The sequence below is a fragment of the Platalea leucorodia genome (genome assembly GCF_965183815.1).
Source record: "Platalea leucorodia genome assembly, chromosome: 18".
Taxonomy (NCBI): domain Eukaryota; kingdom Metazoa; phylum Chordata; class Aves; order Pelecaniformes; family Threskiornithidae; genus Platalea; species Platalea leucorodia.
Window position 1 is genome coordinate 5,749,635 of NC_138840.1, and position 20,371 is coordinate 5,770,005.

At 55.7% G+C, this 20,371-nt stretch overlaps 1 protein-coding gene across 1 annotated transcript in view; it reads left to right on the forward strand.

Annotated features, from left to right (window-relative positions):
• EPHA10 (EPH receptor A10) overlaps positions 1-20,069 on the forward strand; it is a gene marked incomplete at both ends in the record, with an annotated part of 40,481 nt that extends 20,412 nt beyond the window's left edge. The window contains 13 exons of the mRNA XM_082329307.1: positions 286-627; positions 7,586-7,710; positions 9,958-10,120; positions 11,515-11,623; positions 11,879-11,934; positions 13,364-13,489; positions 15,448-15,633; positions 16,401-16,462; positions 16,584-16,787; positions 18,635-18,784; positions 18,968-19,161; positions 19,265-19,429; positions 19,955-20,069. Coding sequence (XP_082185433.1) covers positions 286-627; positions 7,586-7,710; positions 9,958-10,120; positions 11,515-11,623; positions 11,879-11,934; positions 13,364-13,489; positions 15,448-15,633; positions 16,401-16,462; positions 16,584-16,787; positions 18,635-18,784; positions 18,968-19,161; positions 19,265-19,429; positions 19,955-20,069 — 1,997 coding nt within the window. The remainder of the gene's footprint in view (positions 1-285; positions 628-7,585; positions 7,711-9,957; positions 10,121-11,514; positions 11,624-11,878; positions 11,935-13,363; positions 13,490-15,447; positions 15,634-16,400; positions 16,463-16,583; positions 16,788-18,634; positions 18,785-18,967; positions 19,162-19,264; positions 19,430-19,954) is intronic.
• Positions 20,070-20,371: the final 302 nt, after the last annotated feature.

A 20,371-nucleotide genomic window follows, 5' to 3' on the forward strand; every position in this document is an offset into this window, starting at 1 on the left:
CGGGTCCGGCCAGGTGCTTCTCATGCGCTGAGAGAGCTGCGGCTTGCTGTGTATGACGTGTCCCTTCGGCGGGGATCCTCCGTCTGGTGTCCCCACCGTGCTGTGTGCATCAGTGCATCCACGTCCCCTTGCGCTGCCACGTGCTGTGGCTGTCCGGCACCGTGCTCTTTTGCTCCGCCGCCGGTGCCTGTGGTGCTGCTCCCAGAGGACCCGTACGTTCACCCTCCTCCCCAGGCAGCGCCCAGCTGTCCTGGCACCCGTGCACAGACACTCTTCTGCTTCCAGGTCCACCCTCCGCCCCGAGGAACCTGGTCTACAGCCTGCGGCAGTCATCACTGGTCCTGGAGTGGAGTGCCCCCGCCGACGCAGGCGGCCGGAGCGACCTGACCTACAGCCTGTGGTGCGGCCGGTGCCCGGCGGCTCTGCGGGGCCGCTGTGAGCAGTGCGGCAGCGGTGTGGGCTTTGTGCCGCAGCAGACGGGGCTCGTGGACCGCACCGTCACCCTGGTGAACCTGCTGCCTCACGTCAACTACACCATCCGCGTGGCGGCCATCAACGGTGTCTCGGGCATCAGCCCGCTGTCGGGGCAGCAGTACGCCGAGGTCAACATCTCCACCGGCCTCGCAGGTACGGCTGCCACGTAGCGCGTGCAACCGCTGAAGGCAGGCAGTGCCTTGCCCCCATTGCACCAAGAAGACAGTTGCCCACGCTGTCTTACACTTGCGTGTCACCTCTGGGGTCTATGGGTCTGCTCGGTGGCCGGTTCCGTGGCTTCATTGCCGGGAGGGCGTGGGGTCTGGAGGTGGTGTGGGCACCATCCTCGGGCTCTGCCCACCCAGTGCCGCGGCAGTGCCCTGATTCCTCTTGGTTTGCTCCGGCGGCACAGACGTGGTGCTCAGCGATGGCGGGCAGCGCGGCGGCACAGGCAGGAGGGGGAGATGGAGACCGGCCTGCGATGCTCCCAAGGGGGTTTCGGTTGGTGCCACAGGGAGGCGAGGAGCTGGCTGTGCTGGAGGAGCCCGCGGCCCCGTTGTCTCCTACTGCGCCGTGCTGGCTCGCAGCAGGGTGGCAGTGACTGTGGTGACAGCCTGGGCTCCTCCCAAGGGACGAGCCTGCTCTCTGATCCGGCTGCAGTTTGAATTTACAGATCACAAAAAAGCACCTTCAGAGAAGCAACATTTTCAGCCCATTCATGAAAAACTCTCCTTAAAATAGGTAATTCAAATATTGGCTATCCTTTGGAAACAAAAAGATTGATTTCATCTCTCTTCTGTGGCAGTCTGTGGCACAGTTCCTTACTGTAAGTGTCCCTTTCCACTTCACATTTTGCATTTCTATTCCTTTACGTGAGGGGAAGCGAGCATCCAGCCTGCCTGCATGCCCGGGGCCCCTGGCCGGCCGGAGGGGTTTGATCCCTCCTCAGCTGTTAGCTGTGCCTAAAAGAAATCAGCTCTGGCTTGTTGTGTCCTTGTCTATTCCTCTGCAGTTACGTTATTAATTTGCATGAAAACCCTTTGCCAAGCCACAGTTAATGGAGACGGATGATCCTCACGTACCTCGTGGCAGGAATCGGCCAACAATTTCGCCTGAAGAGATTAAACTTTGATCTTGTTATAATAATTTTCCCACCACTTGATCAAATGTTCTTGCTTGTGTTGTTGCTTTCTCGTCCCTCGTATAATAATTTCTGTGAATCCGTTGGGTGGATGCTGTGCTGCAGAGTGCTCCTCAGTGGAGGTGTCATTCCTCATTAGGATCTTTCCTGTTCAAGGATGGATTTAGCTCTGGGAAGATCTTCTGTCCCCTAAGCTCGGGCTATTCCTGAGCCAGCGTACAAGCTGGGTGAGCTTAACGAGGTCTAATAACGAGCTGTTCCTCCAGAGGCTGCTGCCTGGTGTCGGGCAGAGGGCAGGGGGACTGGTGCTCAGGAGCTGCCTCCTCGCCTGGAGCTTCAGGTCCGAGCTGGGGACAAGAGGCCGGGTAAGGGCAGCAAGCGCCCCGTCCTCTGTAGGGAGTGAAGCAACAAGTCCGTGATACCAACCCACGCCTTAGCCATTTGTCTGTTTAATACGGCTTTTCTTCTGGGTAAGTGGGAATCTCAACCCCTTACTCAACACGGCATGCTCCTGAAGGAACTGAACTATGCATAAAGAATATGGCATAATTAATCTCGTAATCTGTTCAAAATCAATGCCTCTTGTCGAGCTGTCAAGTCTCCGGATGCAGATGGTGGCTTAGAATTAGCTGAGCAGCTGAGGCTCAGGAAATTTCTTGAAACACTTCAGTTTTTTGCTGCTGAAGGTGTTGCCTCCCAGGGACAGTGCCAGGCTGGACCTGCTCTGTCTCCCGGTGCCCAGGTGGCCCAGTTCCTCTCGCTTTGGCACTGCGGGCACGAAGTGACGGTGATGATTAACCTGCACCTATTGGCAAGGAGGGGAGAAGGTCATCTCCTGGGGGGGAGGCAGCTTCTCAGTCCGATTTGCCCCTCTTGGGCCAGAGCCCCCCTGCTGCGAGGAGGGCTGTGCATGGGGGGGGACCCTGTGCAGGCAGGGCGCAGTGCAGGCAGGGCGCAGTGCAGGCAGGGCGCGGGGCCGCGGCTGGCACCCACGGCTTGCGGAGCCGCTCCGTGGAGCGTGCTGTCTCCAGCCCTGGTGCCCTTCGTCGTTAAAGGCCATCACAGAAGTGCTGGATGGGGCTGGAGATCAGGAGAAAGGGAGACTTCAGGGGTGCCTGCAGCAGCGGTGACTTCTTGGCGGCTGCGATGCGATGGTCTCGGGGATGTCATTTGCAGCAGCAGGGAAGCTCTGGCTGCAGATATGCAGAGTCAGAGGAAAAATTAAACAAAGAAACAAGACCCTATTTAGCTGTCAGATCCCGGCTCCTCTAAATATAGCTCTGAGTGCGGCTTTTGCACTGCCCTTCCCCTTCAGCAGTCACAAGAGGGAATTAGCAGTTGTTCATTGTATTTGCAGGGGAAAAGAAAAGATGCTATTTAGTCTGCAGGAGGCAAAATTAATACTGTGTTTTTTCTAATCTGGCCCCAGCATGGGACTAAATAAAAGTGTTTGAGGAGCGAACGGAGCTGTTTACCTGCAGGAGCAGAGCTGCATTAGCTATGTAAATGTACACTCTGGGACGATGTCATTTATATTCCCGGCAGGGATCGGCTCCTATCTTAAAGGGCTTTTAAATCTGTTGCAGATTAATAATGCAGCCAGTGCTGAAATGCATTCTCTTTTCTCAGACTGTGGAGAAGTGGTTTGTGCTGAATTAGGTCCTCTGAAGTAGCCTTCTCTGCGCCTGCTTGGTGCTGGTGCAGCAACAGCAGCCCAGCCCCGGCCGGGAGAGGCGGGGGGGCCGCAGGACGAGCTGACTCCGGGGCGAGGGCACACGCTCGCGGGGGCTTCGCCCTCCACGCGGCGAGAACCAGACCTGGAAGAGCTGCACGGTGACGGATGAGGCTGCTGCCCTGGTTGGGAAGGAAGGACCCTCGGGCAGGAGTTGCCTGGGACGGTGCCCAGTGCGTTTTCCACGTTGGGGTGTTAATAACTGGTGACGGAGGGGAGAGGCTGGCTCTCCCCGGCGCGAGCAGTGCCGTGGTGCAGGGCGGCAGAGGCGTTCGAGGGCAACGGCAAGTTTTATCCATCCGATTGCCACCCACCGCCTGCGGGGAGCCACAGACAGCGCCGTGGACAGGTCGTGGTCTGCTCTTGCTTGCTGTCTGTCTGCTCGGCTGCCCCAGCTCTGAAAAGGTGTGGGGAGAGCGTTCCTGGAGATGGCCGGGCGCAGGAGCTGGGCACCAAAGAGGCTCTTCTGCTGCGTGGCCTGCAGGCACTCTTGGTTCAACTCCGTCTTTAAGTACTTGCCGTTGTCCCTCTCTAACCCCTTTGGGTTTTGGATGCAGCTGGCCGTTCCGTGGAGGGACGCGGTGCCCACACCTAATTTTACGCCTTTTCTGCTGATACGCTGGTTAATTAAGAGGAGTAAACCCACATACAATGGAATGGAGTTTATAAAATCAGGCAGCGTGGTGAATAATTTAATGTTTGCTTTTTCAGAATAGAGGCGATGTTAGGGGAGCTTAAAATATTGATGGAAAACACATTTTTTTCACAGTGTGAAATGCTTTATAGTCTGTGTGATTTTCTTTAATCCCTTTTAAACACGTTTGAGGCTAGTGCCTGCTTTTCTGGCGTGTACCATGGGTTCTGCTCTACAGCCCATCACTAAGAGAGTGTGATTTTTCCTGATGACTTTGTTAACAGTCAGGACCGCTTGTTCAGGTTTCTTCAGCCTGTTTCTAGATTCAGAGATACAGGAGGGCATCCGTGTGATATTTTATTGATGGGCATCACATAGAACAGCAAGAAGCACTTACCTTATTTTGCAGGAGTAAAACGCAAGTTAAGCGTCAGGCTGGCCTCGGCCGCCCGTATCGCTTGTCGTTTCATAAAGCATGCGGTGCTGCGCACTCATGCGGGGGCCCGAGGCTCGTGGTGGGGATTACCCCGCCGCCCCAGCGACGAGAGCTGCGAGCGTGCCTGTGTGCGTGTCTGTGCATGTGGGTCAGCGTGTGTTTGTGAGACTGGTGAAGGGAGTCGAGGATATTTATCTTTTTTTTTTTTTTTTCATCTTATTGAAACACGTCTTACGTATGAAAATCATTCTCACCACTCCGTCCCAACAGCAAATGCCATATTACAGCCCGTGCCAGCCTAAAGCTGGCTCTGATGAAGTGGAAATAAGGAGCAGTTTGCAAGGTTTGGAGCAAAAGTGTGCCCAACTGGTGCAAATTCGGTCATACTCATTCTTGGTGTTTGAAGTGCCATGAGAGGGCACGGGGCTTCCTGCGGGTGCCGGCGGGGTTGAAGGTGTCTGGCAGAGGAGGGGACCCTTTGCCACACATGGGTGCTGCTGGCGCTGGCTGTTTCCCGTGCACCGTCACACAGACTGGCACGAGGAGGGTGGTAGCACCACGCGCACCGCGGGATCGCCGTGCTGGAGGAGTCGCAGACCTCTCCTTGTGCAAAAAATGTTGGCAAAAAATGCTGGAGGTCTGAAAGCTGTGATGTGTTTGGCAGTCTGACGTGGGCAGGAGAGGTTCGCTCCATGGGTGCCCGTGACGATCTCTCTAGTCCTGCCTTTTATCTTGATCTCGGAGAAGGAGGCAGGCCTCGGCAGCGTCTGTGCTCCGGGTTCACGGTGCAGCCGCCCGGGCGGTCGTGTCCTGCTTGGCCTGGCAGACCTTTCTGCCTTGCTTCGTGCTGCCGGGGTGAACTGTCTCCCCCTTCTTTACACATGGACAATTTGTTATCCCCTTAAAGGTCAGCTCTGGGGCCAGTGTATTTACTCGGAGAATTATTTTTAAAAACGTCCAGTGAGGCGCAGCCAGATGGCAGAAGAGGGAGTGTGAGCAGGGGGTGTGAGCTCGCACGGGCGCGGGGGCTCCCGGCTGCCCTTCGGGTCCTCTCGCTCTTCCAGCAGAAGCTGAAGGGATGTGGAATCAAGGAGCAATTCATCATGAATAAAACATCAGGAGGACTTTTTTCTTCAGCAAAGCTTAGATTAATGAGCTAAGTAATAAATACAAGATTTCACAGATACTTAAGTTTATTTCCCAGGGCCTTGTTCCTCTCCGCAGGAGTCTCTGTGGGATAGTCAGGGTGCAGCAAACGTCCTGATTTGATGGAGAAGCGGGACAAGCTACAAACGGCCGATTTCCCCGTGCAGCGTTCCCTGCGCCTGCTGCAAGGCCGCTGGTGTAAACGGGTGAATCGGTCACTGCAGCCCCTTCACCCCGGTGTGTTCTGGCCCCGGTGCTTACCGGGGTGATCCAGGGACCACCCTTCCTTGTGCCAGGGCTGTGCCACCCAGCCGCGGCCAGGCTGATGGCTGCCGAGGGCACGCTGGGCAGCCCAGAGCCACAGTTACGGGAGGCTTTTCTGCCATTCCCCGTTCCCTCCTCATCCAGAGAGGAGACTTTCTACCCCCCAACCAGGACAGCTTGTGGCACAGCCCCAGGAGAGCTGTGAAGATGTTACTTGGTGTTTTTGGCCACTGGGGAGGTCAGTTTTTCTAATCAATCCTAATTTTCTCTCTAATCAATCTGAAGCAGAACAAGGGGCTCCGATAGAAGCTTTTATCAAGGTACCAGGTACAAAGTGTTTTTTTCCCTACTAAAATATTTAGTGTCTTTCTTGCATAGCACCTTCGCGGCAAAGACACCGATGTCCTAGCGTGTCCCAGCCAGCCCCTTCCTCCCTGCTCTTGCTGGTGAATGCCCTGGCTGTGGGCAGATCATCACGTCTGAGCTGCTGCTGCCTTGCTCTGGGCAGTCGGGGGATGCCGTGTCCTTGGCTGGCTCCTGAGGTGCTGCAGACAGCCTGACAGGTCCCGCTGGCTTTCTGCTGGTGCAAGAGGCAGAGCTGCTGGGATGCTGCCTGCAGGCAGGGAGCCCGGTGCAGGCAGTGCTGCTGCCTGTCAGCTGCAGGAGCGGTACGGGTGGCTTGAAGGCAGGAGAAGGTGCTCCGAGGAGGGGACAGCATGGAGGAGGCTCTGCGAAAGCGGAGATGAGCGCAGCAGGGTAAGGCAGGCAGACCCTCCTCTGCTGCCGCAAACAGCAAAGGCATCAGCGTCAGGCAGAGAGCGTGCGGATAGCTGGGAGCTGCGAGCTGCCTGCCGCGTGCTGGAGCCAAACCTGGTTAAAATGGGAATAGTTGGCAAATTTCATCTTGCATGGTGAGATGAACTAAACGGGAGCACGCACGCCAGGGAGGAAGATGCAGCGTGGAGCATGTGCTAACTAGAAATAACCAGCCAGCTCCTGGGCGCAGGCTGTGTGCTCGGCAGCGGGTAGGACAGGCAGCTCTCCCGTCTGGGGTGGCACGGGGCAGAGCCCGTGCCAGGGTGGTTGGAGGGGGCTGGAGAAGCCTTGGTATGTGCTACAAGCCCTCCTGCTCAAAGACTGTGTTTTGTATTTCCCAGAAATCGTTAGCAGCAGGTTCAGAGCACTGGGCATTGGCTGATGCTCGGACCCCTCCGCAGCACCGTGGGCAGAGGGTGCCTTTAGGATTTTTTGCTTGTTTTCAGTCAATGCATTACTAGCTGCCCACAGATTACAAAGCTGTTGTATTTTTACCATCATCTTCTCCCGTTGGGTGATCACCAGCTTGGAGTTTGCCCTATTTCAGCCCTGATTCAGAGAGAGGGAACTGGTATCTGCAAAAGAAGCATGCTCTTCGGCTGTTTGAATTGTTAAAGTTTTTGCTGCGGCATCACAGGGCAGAAGCAGGAATGAAGTAACCACAACTGAACGCGTTCGTGCTGACATGGGACTCGCAGCCGAGATGAATATGAGGATAGAGATAAAATTCCCTGTAATGTGTGATCTCCTGGTTGCGCTTACTCGGCTGTTCAGAACCAAAGTAACCGAAGCGTGGTGGCATGCGGTGTCACTGGCCGTGTCCCCGGGGCTCTGCCCCCGGCCTGGCCGGCTGTGCTGGGCTGCTGCGGGGGGCTTTGGGTGCTGCTGGCTGCGGGGAGGGTGCGCGGCATGCACCCACTGCTTTCCTCTCTGCTTTTTCAGCGCCAACTCCTGTCACCGACATCCGCACGGATAAAGTTGAGCAGAAGAGCGTCTCCTTGTCGTGGCAGGAGCCGGGCTTCCCGACCGCCAACGGCACCGAGTACGAGGTCAAGTACTACGAGAAGGTAGGCTCTGGGGACTGGCTGTGGCTCGCAGCTGTGCCCTGGGCCAGCTCCCGGGTGCTTCCCTTGCCGGCCAGGTCTGCCCCTCGGGAGCGCGGGTGCCGCGTGCGCCGCCGCTCCTGGTCGCGGTCAGCCACCGCTGCGTGAAGAGCGAGCGGTGGAAAGGCACGTGTCTGCGGACGGTGCTGTTGCGAAGATTTTACTGGCACCTGAAAGTAAGAGGAATGGGGGCCGGTAAGGTCTTTTCTTCTCCAACAGTTATGCAATCTGCTTACGCAAGTTTTAGGAAATTTGGATTATTTGTAGAGTTTATGTTAATTAGTGGTTTTTTCCCCCCATCTGTGCAACAAGATTTCATCCAGTCCTAATGTTGCCATCTCCCTGGGAGAAAGAGTCAAGCCAATAATTTTCATTCATTCTTTTTTTGGTTTTTTTTAATGCATTGGATGGCTTTTTTCAAGGACATTAGAAATCTGAGGTTTGGGTGCTTGCCATTAGCCAGGAACTGCTAAACCATACTGGGTTTCTCAATCTTTGACAAGATGACACCTGTATTCATAGCCTGATCGCTGGGAAAGTGTCAGACCTTGTGGTCTTCACTGGCTTAGGACTGAGGGCCACCGAACCGGTGACTTCGGTGAGCTGTGAGTGGTCTTCCACACAGGAGGGGACACAAGCAAACATTTTTATGACAGTCTCTTAATTTTAAAAATAGCTGGTATTTGACAGGTGCGGTGGGTTGAGAATTTTAGAAAAAATACCAGCGGGTAGAGAGCAGGGACAATGCTCTAAATCAAAATAAATGCAGTTTATGACACAGTTCCACAAATTACCTTATCTGCGTGTGCTCAGGCTCGTTATGAAACTGATTACATGTCAAGCAAACTGTGCAGGTGACATGTCGGTGTGCTGTATTTAGAAACAAGCTACCTTGAAGCTGATTCATATTAATGTGATTTTCAGCATCTGATAGATCTGAAAGGAATAATCTGTGGGTGAGGGCGAACACTGAAGCCCGAGATGGTAATTCCTGTGCAAATGGGCTGCAGCAACAAGGTACTGGGGGTACGTGAAATGAGGAAACGTCCTGCTTGGGTAGCGAATTCAAACTATAGTTTAGCAATTATTCACCGAAATGAGGCTCTTGATGCTGACACGAAAATCAACTTAGTTCCTAATCTTTGCTTTTAAAGCTGTACTTTGACTATGAAGATTCAAGGGGAAAAGCATATCAAATGGAAAATACATTTCACAGCGGTGTCCCCAGCCCTGGGAATGGCTGCTGCCTGTGCCCGTGCCAGGCTGCAGGGCTGGGACGCTCGTCGGGGCTGTTCCCCGGCACGACGAGGGTGCAGCGTGCGCAGGTGGGAGAGGCTGATGCCGAGGCAGCGGGACACGGCCCGGCCCCGCTCCCGGTGGAAAGTAGCTTCAGATAACCCCAGTCCGGGACTGTGGCAGCACCGGCCTCATCTTCTCACTGGGGAACTTCTTCGGAAGTACCCGACACAGCTGACAAAATGATGTCTGATGGCGGCTGCGCAGAAGCACGGGGCGCTTTGCGGGAGCTGGTGGGAGGGCTGGGGCTTGTTTTGCTTGGCAAACCACGGGAAGCAGAGGCACGGGGATCTGCTGCTCTGGTGCGTGGAAGCGGTGCGAGTTGCCCAGCGGTCCCACCGGCTGCCTGGCTGGGCAGAGCCCACCCTGCCTTCACTGCCTCCGGCAGCGGCTGCGGGAGGGGAGCTGCCCATCGCGCTCTCCCTTAGTTGAAGCAGAGGGATCTGTAAGTCGCTGGGCAAGTGAATAAAATCCTGGGGACCAGGACTGGTGGCAAACCCACCTGCCAGCTTTGCTTACTCAGCGTGTGCTAATACACATGTATTTACTCTGGGGCTGAAGCAGCTGTAGCAGGGGAGCGGGAAGGGGCCGGCCGGTGCCAGCAGCGGAGCCCCAGCCCGGGGGCAGGCGGGAGGAGAGGAGCTGTGCGGGGTGGTGCAGCTGCTCCCCACCACCCCATCCTCCGCCTGACTTCATAGCACATCATCCGGCTCCGTCTGCCATTTCACGCGACCTTTCCATGTAATTTCTGTTAATGAGACATCTAGTAAATGTATTCTTTCTGTTGAAGGTTTAATGTTTAGATAGACTGTCCTGATGGGACCCAGTGGCGGGGCGAAGATACAGCTGTGCTCTGCCTGCTCTGTGGCACAGCTGTCAGCCCAGCTAGATCTCAGGTATCTCATTATTCCACAGGATCAGAGAGATCAAAGTTACTCAACTGTGAAAACCACATCAACAGCCGTGACGGTCAATAACCTGAAGCCTGGCACCCTCTATATTTTCCAAATCCGGACATCTTCCTCGCCAGACTATGGAAACTACAACCCTAGTATTGAAGTGGAGACGCTGGCAGAGCGTAAGTGTTGGCAAAGCTCGTCGTCCCTTACGCACGCACCTGCAGGCATGAGGCTCCTTGAGCGGAGTCGTGGGGATGCTGCTGCTCGCTGCTTCTGCCCCAGATGCTCTTGGTTTCGTGGAGCAGCATCTGCTCCTCTGGTTCTGCTGCTCTGGGTCTAAGGTACTTCCCAGGGCTTGCTTTTAATTGCATTTTCCTATTTGATTTTTAAGAAGGTTGCTACTGCTGGCCTGCCTGTGGTGGCTGTCCTCGCTCTTCTCAGTGCAGCATCAGCGAGGGCAGCCCGTCCCTGGCTCCTCTCTGGTGTAGAGGCTGGGGACAGAGTCTCTGCTCCTTGTCTGAGATTGCCCGAGAAAGTGCTTACCAGAGCCAGCGTGACAGGGCGCTGTTTTGTCTTGCCGTGATGTCGGTGCTGGAACAGATCTCGCCAGGTCCCTTTTGTGGGGCCAGCAAACAGGTGCTGGAAGGGAGCGAGGGCTGGTGCCCTGCCGAGGGCATGATCCTGCCCGGGCCTGCGAAGCTGTGCAGCCCACGACAGGCGCTGCAGAGACGGGGCGGCCGGCTGCACAGGCTGCAGCAGAGGAGGCCAGACCAGCCTGGAGGTCCGGCTGGCCTTGGGTGTGTGCCCCAGGTAGGAGATGGCTGCTTACCTCCGCTGCCATCCTGGCTCCTGAGGCACTTGGCTCCTTAGCTGCTCGGCTGAATGAGGTCAGCCAGCATCCGCGTTATTTGCTGGGGCTTTTCCTTTTCACAGTTTCCATACATAACTATAGTCCAGAAGCATCTTATTTCACTGGCTAAAGGAGGGCTTGGAGAGATGGTAGGGCTTCAGCTTAATAACCCACCCTGGCTAGAAATGAAAGCCCTGAGATGGCTGGCTCAGTATGACTCTCACAGATTGTGTTTAACAGGGCTTTAAATTGCATCCATTTGCCACACAGAAGACATTTTCAGAATGAATTGAAGCCAATAAAAATTTTATATAGAATGTAGCTTTCTAATACCCCTGTTTGCAAAAGCGGGAAGGGGAGGGATTAATGTGATGAAGGAAAACTATTTGTAAGTCATAAATTTTAATATCTCCCTCTGATAAACCTTTCCTCGGCACTGATTAACCAAACCAGGAGCTCGGTGTGGCAGCGCTGGGGTTGCTCCGTCCGCTCCTGCAGCACTGCCCTGCACATTGGTCTGATTGCACCAGCCTGAGCTTTTAAAACTGAACCAGAATGTGAATTGCTGTGAGGATGGTGAGAAGTTACCTGGCACCGCGGGCGAATTGTCCCGCAGCCTTGCTGGAGGATGCTGGCTGGCACTGGGAGGAGCAGTTGGGGCTGCCCCATGCCTTGGACCTGCCCCGGGGTGCGTTGCCCACCGCCTCTGCTTCCCTCCCGCAGTGACGGTGGCCTCCAGCGAGCAGAACCCTGTCCTCATCATCGCGGTGGTGGCCATCGCGGGGCTGACGGTGCTGGTGTCCATGGTGATCGGCGTGATGGTCTGGAGGAGGTGAGCGGAGCTGCGGCTGAGCCGGGGCGCTGACCGAGGAGGTTTGGGGCTGGGGCCGAAGCAAAGCCCCCGCAGCAGGGGCTCGCGGAGGCACGGGGCAGCGCTGGCTCTAAGCGCGGGAGCTGGGTTGAACGGCCTGCGGTCCCCTCGTGCCGTGGGGCTGGACTCTCTTCCTGAGGGCTGCCACTTGAAGCTTTTATGCCCAGCGAGAGGCTGCTGCCCAGATAATGGTGTGCATCTTCGTTCTCGTTGCAGACAGTGTGGGTACAGCAAAGCCAGCCAGGACGGGGACGAGGAGCTGTACTTCCATTGTAAGTGAAGCCTGGCCACCGTGGCCAGTATGACTGCGTGGGGATGCCTGTATTTATTGCTATTAATAACCAAGCTCCTGACAAAGCAGCGCTGAATCCTTGCTTTAGAAGTGTTGTCAGCCCACATTATCCCCGAGCAGGGGCTCAGCACAGCGAGGCTCTCTGGGGATGGCGGGCTTGACAGCTTCATAAGCCGGTGTCCAGCCTTCCCGCACGTAGGTCACTGCCGTGCCAAAGGACGGAGAGATGTTTTCAGCTTTCCACGGGGCACATGAATTATTCCGTCAGCTTTTCGCAAACAGCTACATGAGAATACAGCTTTGTTTTCTGGGGCTACTCTTGATTATTGAGCAACAATAATTTTACAGACAACTGTTGTCAAAGGAAATTCAGATGTCAGGATTGATGAGTTTATTTGATTCCTGGCACGTGCCCGTGAAGCGCACATGTGCTCTTCTGCTCCCCGAAGCATTTCGGAAGCAGCAGAGCCTGCGTGCTTCTCGGATGCAGCTTGGCCATTTCTCCTGGCTTTGAAGGGCCTCGCGCTGCTGCGCTGCCCTTGGGAGTTTGCCGAAGGTTTTCTGTGCGGGGCGAGGGGAGCGCAGCAGCTGCCCGGTGTCGGGAAGGCGAATGGAGCCGAGGTGGAAGGGAAGCCTTGCGTGCCCTGACCCCTGCCCGGGGGCAGGAGGGCTCTGCCGTTTGCCTGTGTGCCGGTCCTGGACGGGCCAAGCAGCTCATGCAAAACATCCGTCGCCCTCCTGGCCTCGCCCGGGGAGAGGAGGAGACGCGGCAGCGCTCTAGCAGGGCGAGCGGCAGAGCCGATGTGCTTCGGCTGTTTGTTTTCAGGAAATGTGAATTAGGGTTTTGAGGAAGCCCCAGCAAGCGGGCGGCTGTTTCCCCTCGGGAGCTTTGCAGGGGCTGCTGTAAGCGGGTCAGCCTCCTTCCGCGCAGTTCTCCTGGACGTGCTCCCGGGCAGGGTCGCTTGCTGTGCAGCAGATGGTAGGCGCCTGTGGGAGGTATTTTGCTGCCCATGCTGCTAATCGAGGGGACCTGGAACATGGCTGTTGTTCATTACTATAATTATCTCTCCTAGAGATTGGGAACGGGGACGATTTGGATACTCGAGGCATAGCGTGGGTGGCAGATAGGCTCAGTCTGGGAGGGAGCTGCACTAGAGTGAAGGAGCTGCTCTCCTTTGACCCAGGGGTTGTGGCAGTGGAGCAGAGCGGTTATGATCATTTAATCCCACAAGAAATTTCCTAGCTACCTTAAAGTCAAGTTTTTTGCTTTGCTTATAAAAAGGTGGCAAGTTAATCCTGCCAGCAGAGCTGGAGATGGATAACCTGCGAGGGCGTTTCCTGGGACAGGCAGGCGGGAGCCCTGCCCAGCCTTTCTCACGTGCCCTTTGTGCTTCTCTGCTTTCTTGCAGTTAAAATACCAACCAGGAGGACGTACATCGACCCTGACACTTGCGAAGACCTCACGCAGGCCGTGCACCTCTTTGCCAAAGAGCTGGATAACGCTAGTATTAAAATTGAGAGGATCATTGGGACAGGCAAGTTGCTCCTCGCCGGCCCCTCTGCGGTGGGCACCGGGGCGGTGGCCACGCCGCGGGGAGGTGGCTGTGCCACGGGCTGTGGTTGTGCCCAGCCGGAGCGCTCCCCCGGCACGCAGGGCCGCGGTAGCGCCGTGACGTTGCTGCTGCGGTCCTGCCCAACCCGCAGTGCCGTGGGCGCCTGCCGGCCCTCCTGCCGCTGTCCGTGGGCTCTGTCCGCCTTGCCGGCGGCTGCCAAGGCAGCTCCTCATCCTCTGGCACCGTCAGCGCCGCGGCCCTTTGCTCTTGCTCTTGTCCCAGGGGGGTACGTGCTCGCAGCGGGGAGATGGGAGTGGGGCTGGTGAGTATTTCATTCGGGAGCTTGATTTCGCATTCCCATTTGTTTTTCTGAGGCACTTAGTACAGCCAACCGAGTGAGGCATGGACCAGAAAGCATCAGCAATTATCTGCATCTGGGCAGTTTGACAGCAGCATGAAAACTATTTATAAATATGTGAACCTAATGATTTATTGATTTTCATCAACTTCACTGCCTAAAACTTAAAAGCAAATTAAAATCCCCTCACTGGGCCCTAAAGCCTTAATCACTAATGTGTGCCAGAACATGGAAAACACGATTATTCTTTGTCGTTTCTTTTCCTAAAGATAAATTCAGCTGCAGAAAAAGAAGAGGTGGAGGAAGGGAAGAGGGAAGGGCTTGCCCACCAGCTTAAAGGACAGTGTTGAAGGGAAGAGGACACTTGAGGAGAAGAGGAGGTTGTCTTTGTAGCTGCTGAGTGGAGCAGCTGAGACTAATCTCATATACCTTTCAGAAGCAAATTGGTGTTGGAAAAACCAAGAAAAATCAGTCAGGAAGACATTTAAATATAAGGAATTTGGGAGTGCGTTTGTCTCTCTGCTGACCCTAACAAGTTTGAAATCAGTAAAGCTTTTCATAGCTACACATTTTTTGCTGTAAAGGCAATATTGGCCTTTTATGTTATGAATTTGATAGCTCCTGTTGTCAAGAGTGTGGCTGTGCAGAGTGGGATGCTCTGGCTCAAAGATGCACGGGCCGAGCTGGGAAGCAGAAGGGGCCAGGCCCAGGGAGCACAAACTTGGGGGCGGGGGGTTAATCTTCTTCTCATGGGGAAAAAGTGCGATATGCAGTTGAGCAGAGTGTGGAACGAATGGCTTAAAGGTGTAGGAAGAGGAAGAAGCGATTGCGTTGCATTGTCACACGTTTTTAGTATCACATGCTGATGCTAAACTTGTGGGAAGGGTTGTGTGTTCAGCAAAGGTGGGGGAAGATGGCAAAACAGACTCTGTGGGGGAAACTTGCAGCCATGCAGGGCTCCACGTGTTTCTGAGTTTATGGATTGGCAAATCCTGTGATTAACGATGGGAAAGTCATAGAATCATTAAGGTTGGAAAAGACCTCTGAGATCATCGAGTCCAACCGTTAACCCAGCGCTGCCAGGTCCACCTCTACCCATGTCCCTCAGCACCACATCCACACGTTTTTTTGAACACTTCCAGGGACTGGGATTGCACCGCTTCCCTGGGCAGCCGGTTCCAACGCCTAGCACCCACAGCAAGACACATCACTCGTGCTACAGAAATGCACTTCATGGTCCCAAAGCTTCCCCAAAGGGAAGCTGACTTGCCAGAAGAGAACTGCTGCCCCTTGCTTTGTAGCAGGTGTGCGTATACACGTAACCTGTCTTTATAGTGCATTGCAACCGCTCAGTAAAACATCGCCCTTAGACAACGATACCAAAAGCTGTGAGGAAGCCGTGGAGTCAGCTAGCAGGTAGCTCGTTCTTTTGCGATCTGGAAATGGCAGAGGGATCCGTGACAGCGCACGAAGGAGCGGTGCGAGCGCGATTGCAGGGGTCCTCTGGGAAGGCGCGGTGCTGAGCTGGGGGCGAGGGGCGTCCTGCCGTGGACGCTGTTTAACTCATCTCTTTGCTGTGCAGGAGAGTTTGGAGAAATCTGCCGGGGATGCCTGAAGCTGCCCAGCAAGCGAGAGCTGCCGGTGGCCATCCAGACGCTGCGGGCAGGGTGCTCGGAGAAGCAGCAGCGATCCTTCCTGGCGGAGGCGTGCACCATGGGCCAGTTTGATCACTCCAACGTCATCCGCCTGGAGGGGGTCATCACCAGAGGTGAGGGGGGTCCCGGGCTGGGCGCCGCGGGGCGGCCTGAGCCACGCGCAGTGGGGGAAGGCTCCTGGGCAGGCAATGTGTCTGTCGCTTTGGAGCGGTGACCTGGTGCTGGTGGTGCGGTACTGTTGGCTCTCTGGAAATCAGGTGTTTCCTCATGTATTAGCTCTTTTAGCATTCTGATGATTAATAAAATGCTTACAGCTAGATTAATAAATCCAGGCAGTAGGACTGGCTTAGCAGCAAAACTGTGCACTCTTAATAAAAGCAAATTGAAGTGAGGTTCTGTCAGTGAAACAGATGACTCTGACTGCTCCGGGCTCTCGTGGGAGTGTGTGCGCTGAACTAGTCTGCGGATGCTGTAGTTAAATGGATATTCATGTAAATCCAAAGAAACGTGGGCACGTGTGCTGATTTTAACAAGCCTTTTTATTAGGTAAGGAAGTATTTCTGTCCCGAGTCTTGGGCTGAGCTGGTTGCTTTTGCTTTCACTGGGTAGTGCTGTCCTCCTTTGTGATGTGGTTCAGTGCCCTGATAAAAGGAGCATCTGATATTGGGATCCAGTGGGATCCTAGCTGGGAATGACAAGAAAGCCTCGGACCCACTGCTTGTTGCAAACTGTCTGAGATAAAGTCCTTGCCTCCCTTGATAGCCAGGCAGCGCAGGCTGACCGCGCTGCAGGTTAGCACCTGGATTTCTAACCCCCGCAGTGTTAGAGCTGCCTGAGCAGCGGGCAGGACTCACGCGCCGCTCCTTGTCTGTCCGTGCAGGGAGTACCATGATGATAGTGATGGAGTACATGGGGAACGGCGTGCTGGACTCTTTTCTCAGGGTGAGTGCTGCGGGAGCCGGCGGTAACTGCTGGGGTCTGCCACCCGCTCAGGCTCTGCTGGCGGTGCCCCCTTGAACTGGGCATCACTCACCTTTGGCTTGTCCTTTTTTTTTTTTTACAGAAACACGAGGGACAGTTCACGGCCACCCAGCTGGTTTGCATGCTGCAGGGGATTGCCTCTGGCATGAAGTACCTGGCAGAGATGGGTTACATACATAAAAGCCTTGCTGCCCACAAAGTCCTTGTGAACAGCAGCCTGGCTTGCAAAATAACTGGTTTCAGACGGCCACAAGAAGATAAGATGGAGACCATCTTCTCCACCATGGTAAGCTGCATTTCCAAATTCTATTGTCAGCATTCCCCGAAAGCAAGATGCTGACAGAACGGCTACAAAACCTCCGCAGAGGTGGATCTCCCTGGCTGCAATGCACGGCCATGGCCAGGAGCGCTTGGACGGGGGCCTGGCATCACTGGAGAGGTTTTCAGCCTGCTCTGAATGCTGAATAAGGATCAAATCCAAAGCCAGCCAGCTTCCACAGGTGGAGTTAATAACATATATAGCAATCCTACTCCAGAACCAGTATTTTTCCTAGGCCCCTATTTTCTTCCTCATGTATGAATGCAGGCTCTGCATCTTAACAGCTTCTTTCTCAGCTAGAAATCAAATGTGTTTAGCCAGGGAACTTCACAGCAGCTGCCCAGCACCGCTCTTCCTCTGGCCGCAGCCCTGCCGCACGTCTGCGCGAACTGGCAGAGAGGCGGTGGGTGGCTGCAGGCAGCCCTGGCAGCCTCAGGGTTCCTTACGTCTGTTTTATCACTTGTAATGAAATTCATGGTTTTCAATTAAGAATTTAAGTCCTGCTTGATTCACCCTTATGCCTCGTCAGCTCTGCTAGCCAGCGTGTCTCCCGAGCGCCTGTGTGTGCTTGGAGAAGCTGCCCGGGAGCCCTTGGGCATGGAGCCGGGGGGCTGCCCCTGCCTGCCGGGCTGGGTGGGCACCCCGTGGGCCCCCGAGGCCCCGCAGCCCCTCGCTGGAGCCGACTCCCCCTCCCCGCTTCTTCCACACACCGCTTCGGCGCGTTTCACTTGAGGCTGCATCAATGCATTTCTAACTACAGAGCAATAAGCCCTATTTCATTTGGTACCCTGCAGCCACCCGGTATCAGCTGGGGCTGTTAGTGCATCACATTAACCAGGCATTAATATTTTAAAGAGCATTGATTCCTCAATCAAATGAGCACTTATTGTTTGCAGGGAGCACTGGGCAGCGCCAAGGAGGCAGCAGCTGATGTGCGCTGCCTGCGGGGACCCGGTGCCTGTGTCCCAGTGCGGGCTCTGGGTGTCCCAGGGGCAAGAGCCTGTCTGCAGGGTTTGGCCCACGCTCTGCCAGGAGCCGCAGTCATTTGCCAGCTCGGAGCAGGCCGGTGGCAGAATGAGTCTTGGAGAACTTTTGCAGCCGTTATCAGTAGCTGCAGGGAGGCAGGCTCGGTGCGCTCCGTAGGGAGACGGCCACCGTCCCGAAGAGTCCCTGGCACGGCGCGACCCCCCCTCGCTGGACGTGGCGAGCGTTGCCTGCAGAGCTGTAGCTCAGCCGTGGCTGTTGTGCCGCAAAGCTCTCGAGCAGAGTTGCCCTGGCGCTGGCGCGCTGCCGGGTACGGAGCAGCCCGCTGAGCCCAGCAGGAGCCCTGGCTTCTCCCACTGCGGTGCAGCGGGGCTGTGGCTTTGGGGTCAAGGTCTCCCTGCTGTTAATTACAATTAGGTGCGGTGTCTGTCACTTGCTTCCCCTAGTGCATCCAGAGAGCTCTGCAGATGCCTAGATGGGATTGCTAATTACAGGAGAGCAAGCCAGGGTGGAGGGACTGTGTGTTTGCACAGCTCCGAAATGGTTTTCATTAAATATTAATGTGTAAAATGCCATCAGCTCTTCCCAGAGACATTCTCCTCTCCCATTAATATTTCACGACTCACACTCCCATGCAGCATATGATTGCATGACCATTTTAAAACAAATTGAGGCAAAAGTTTTCTCCTAGTACTAAACCTGCATGTGGGCTTGCTCGGTGTCCGCCCTGCGATGCTGGGCAGGGCACGACGAACGACTGCCCGGGAATTGCGTGCAGCAGCTATGTCCTGCTGTGCGAGCACGTCATTTCTCGCCTTCTGCCCATCCAGCGTGGGAAGAGCCTGGTGCTGTGGTCGGCCCCCGAAGCCATCCAGTATCACCACTTCAGTCCAGCCAGCGACGTGTGGAGCTTCGGCATCGTCATGTGGGAAGTCATGTCCTACGGCGAGAGACCCTACTGGGACATGTCCAACCAGGACGTGAGTCCCCGGCAGCCGCGCGGTAGATGACGATGTTGTCATTGCTAGTGGTGTGCAGGTGGCTCCGTGGTGCGTGGCGGAGCTGCTGCTGCTCCCCAGGCGGGGTGTGAGGAGGGAGGTTTGCGCCAGGGATCTGCATCGCAGCGCCTGACCCCGTCTCTCCGCCCTCCTCTGCCGCTGCAGGTGATGAAGGCCGTGGAGGACGGGTTCCGCCTGCCCGCCCCGGTGAACTGCCAGCCGCCTCTCCACCAGCTCATGCTCGACTGCTGGCAGAAGGACCGCAACCAGAGACCCAAGTTCTCGCACATCCACAACATCCTCAGCAAGATGGTGCAGAGCCCGGAGCCCCCAAAGTGCCCCAGCTCCATGTGCACCAGGTGACCGCCCTCTCGCTTTGCTGCCTGTCCTGCTTTGCCCCCCGGTTCCCACCTCAGGCGTGCCGTGCCCCGCTCCCTCCTCACCGCCCCGTTTTGTTGGCAGGTCCCACAGCACGTCCATCCCCCTCACCGAGCGGACCTTCTCAGCCTTCCCGTCTTTCAGCTCGGTGGGTGAGTGGCTGGAAGCGATAGAAATGGGCAGGTACAAAGACAACTTCACCGCTGCGGGCTACTGCTACTTGGAATCGGTGGCCAGGATGACAGCCCAGTAAGTGAACTGGTTTCCTGGCTATAACCTCATGTCGCTGGGTGCAGCGTGAGCGAGCTCTGCTTTGCAGTTACAGTCAGGTGTGGCTAAACAAGAGGATAGATCTTCCAAAACATGGCTGTAAGAGCTCACTGTGAGCTGGGCTGCGTGTGTTGTGCATCTTGGCGGTTTTTGAAGCTGAGATTTAAACCTGTAGCTTCTGGCAAAAGTAGTGTTGCCTGTCCCTTCCAGAAAGCAGAGTCAAATCGAATGCAATTTACTGATTAACCTGTTACGCCGGCAGCGCAGGGCGGCAGGGCCGGGAGCCATCTCACGCTTGCTGTGCTGCACGTGTTACCCCTGGATTCCCAGTCAGGTCTGCGTTGCTTTGGCTGGGACAACAAGTTGGGGACTTCTTACGCTGGCAGGTCTGCAGTAGCCCGATAGTCTGAAACCTGCGCTGCCCTTGCCTGGGAGCAGTCGGTGTCGGGGCACTTTACAGTTAGGGCTTTGTTTTTCGTGGCTGACGCGGGGTTTGTTTTGCAGAGACGTCCTCAGCCTGGGGATCACGCTGGCGGAGCACCAGAAGACCATCCTGAGCGGGATCCAGACCCTCCGGGCCCAGGTGATCCAAATGCACGGCCGAGGCGTGCAGGTGTGAAGCAGCCCCCTGCGGAGGCGCGGAGCACTGACCCGGCGCTCCCGGCGACGAGACAGCCCGCCGGCCCCAAACTGGACCAAATCTCTGAAACCTCGCAGTTTCAGGTGGGATGTAGGAATCACTGGGCTGCTGCCAAACAAGTCATTCCACGTGGCAAGAGAGCAGGGCTTCCCGTCCCCGGTGCCAGGGAAGGCAAGGATTCCTGGGACGTGTGCGGTGTGCCTAGGTGGCTGTGGCTCTCCCTAGCACTGTTTTGTAAGATGAGTCAAGCTGTAATGATGCCATTTCGTATGGTAATTAGG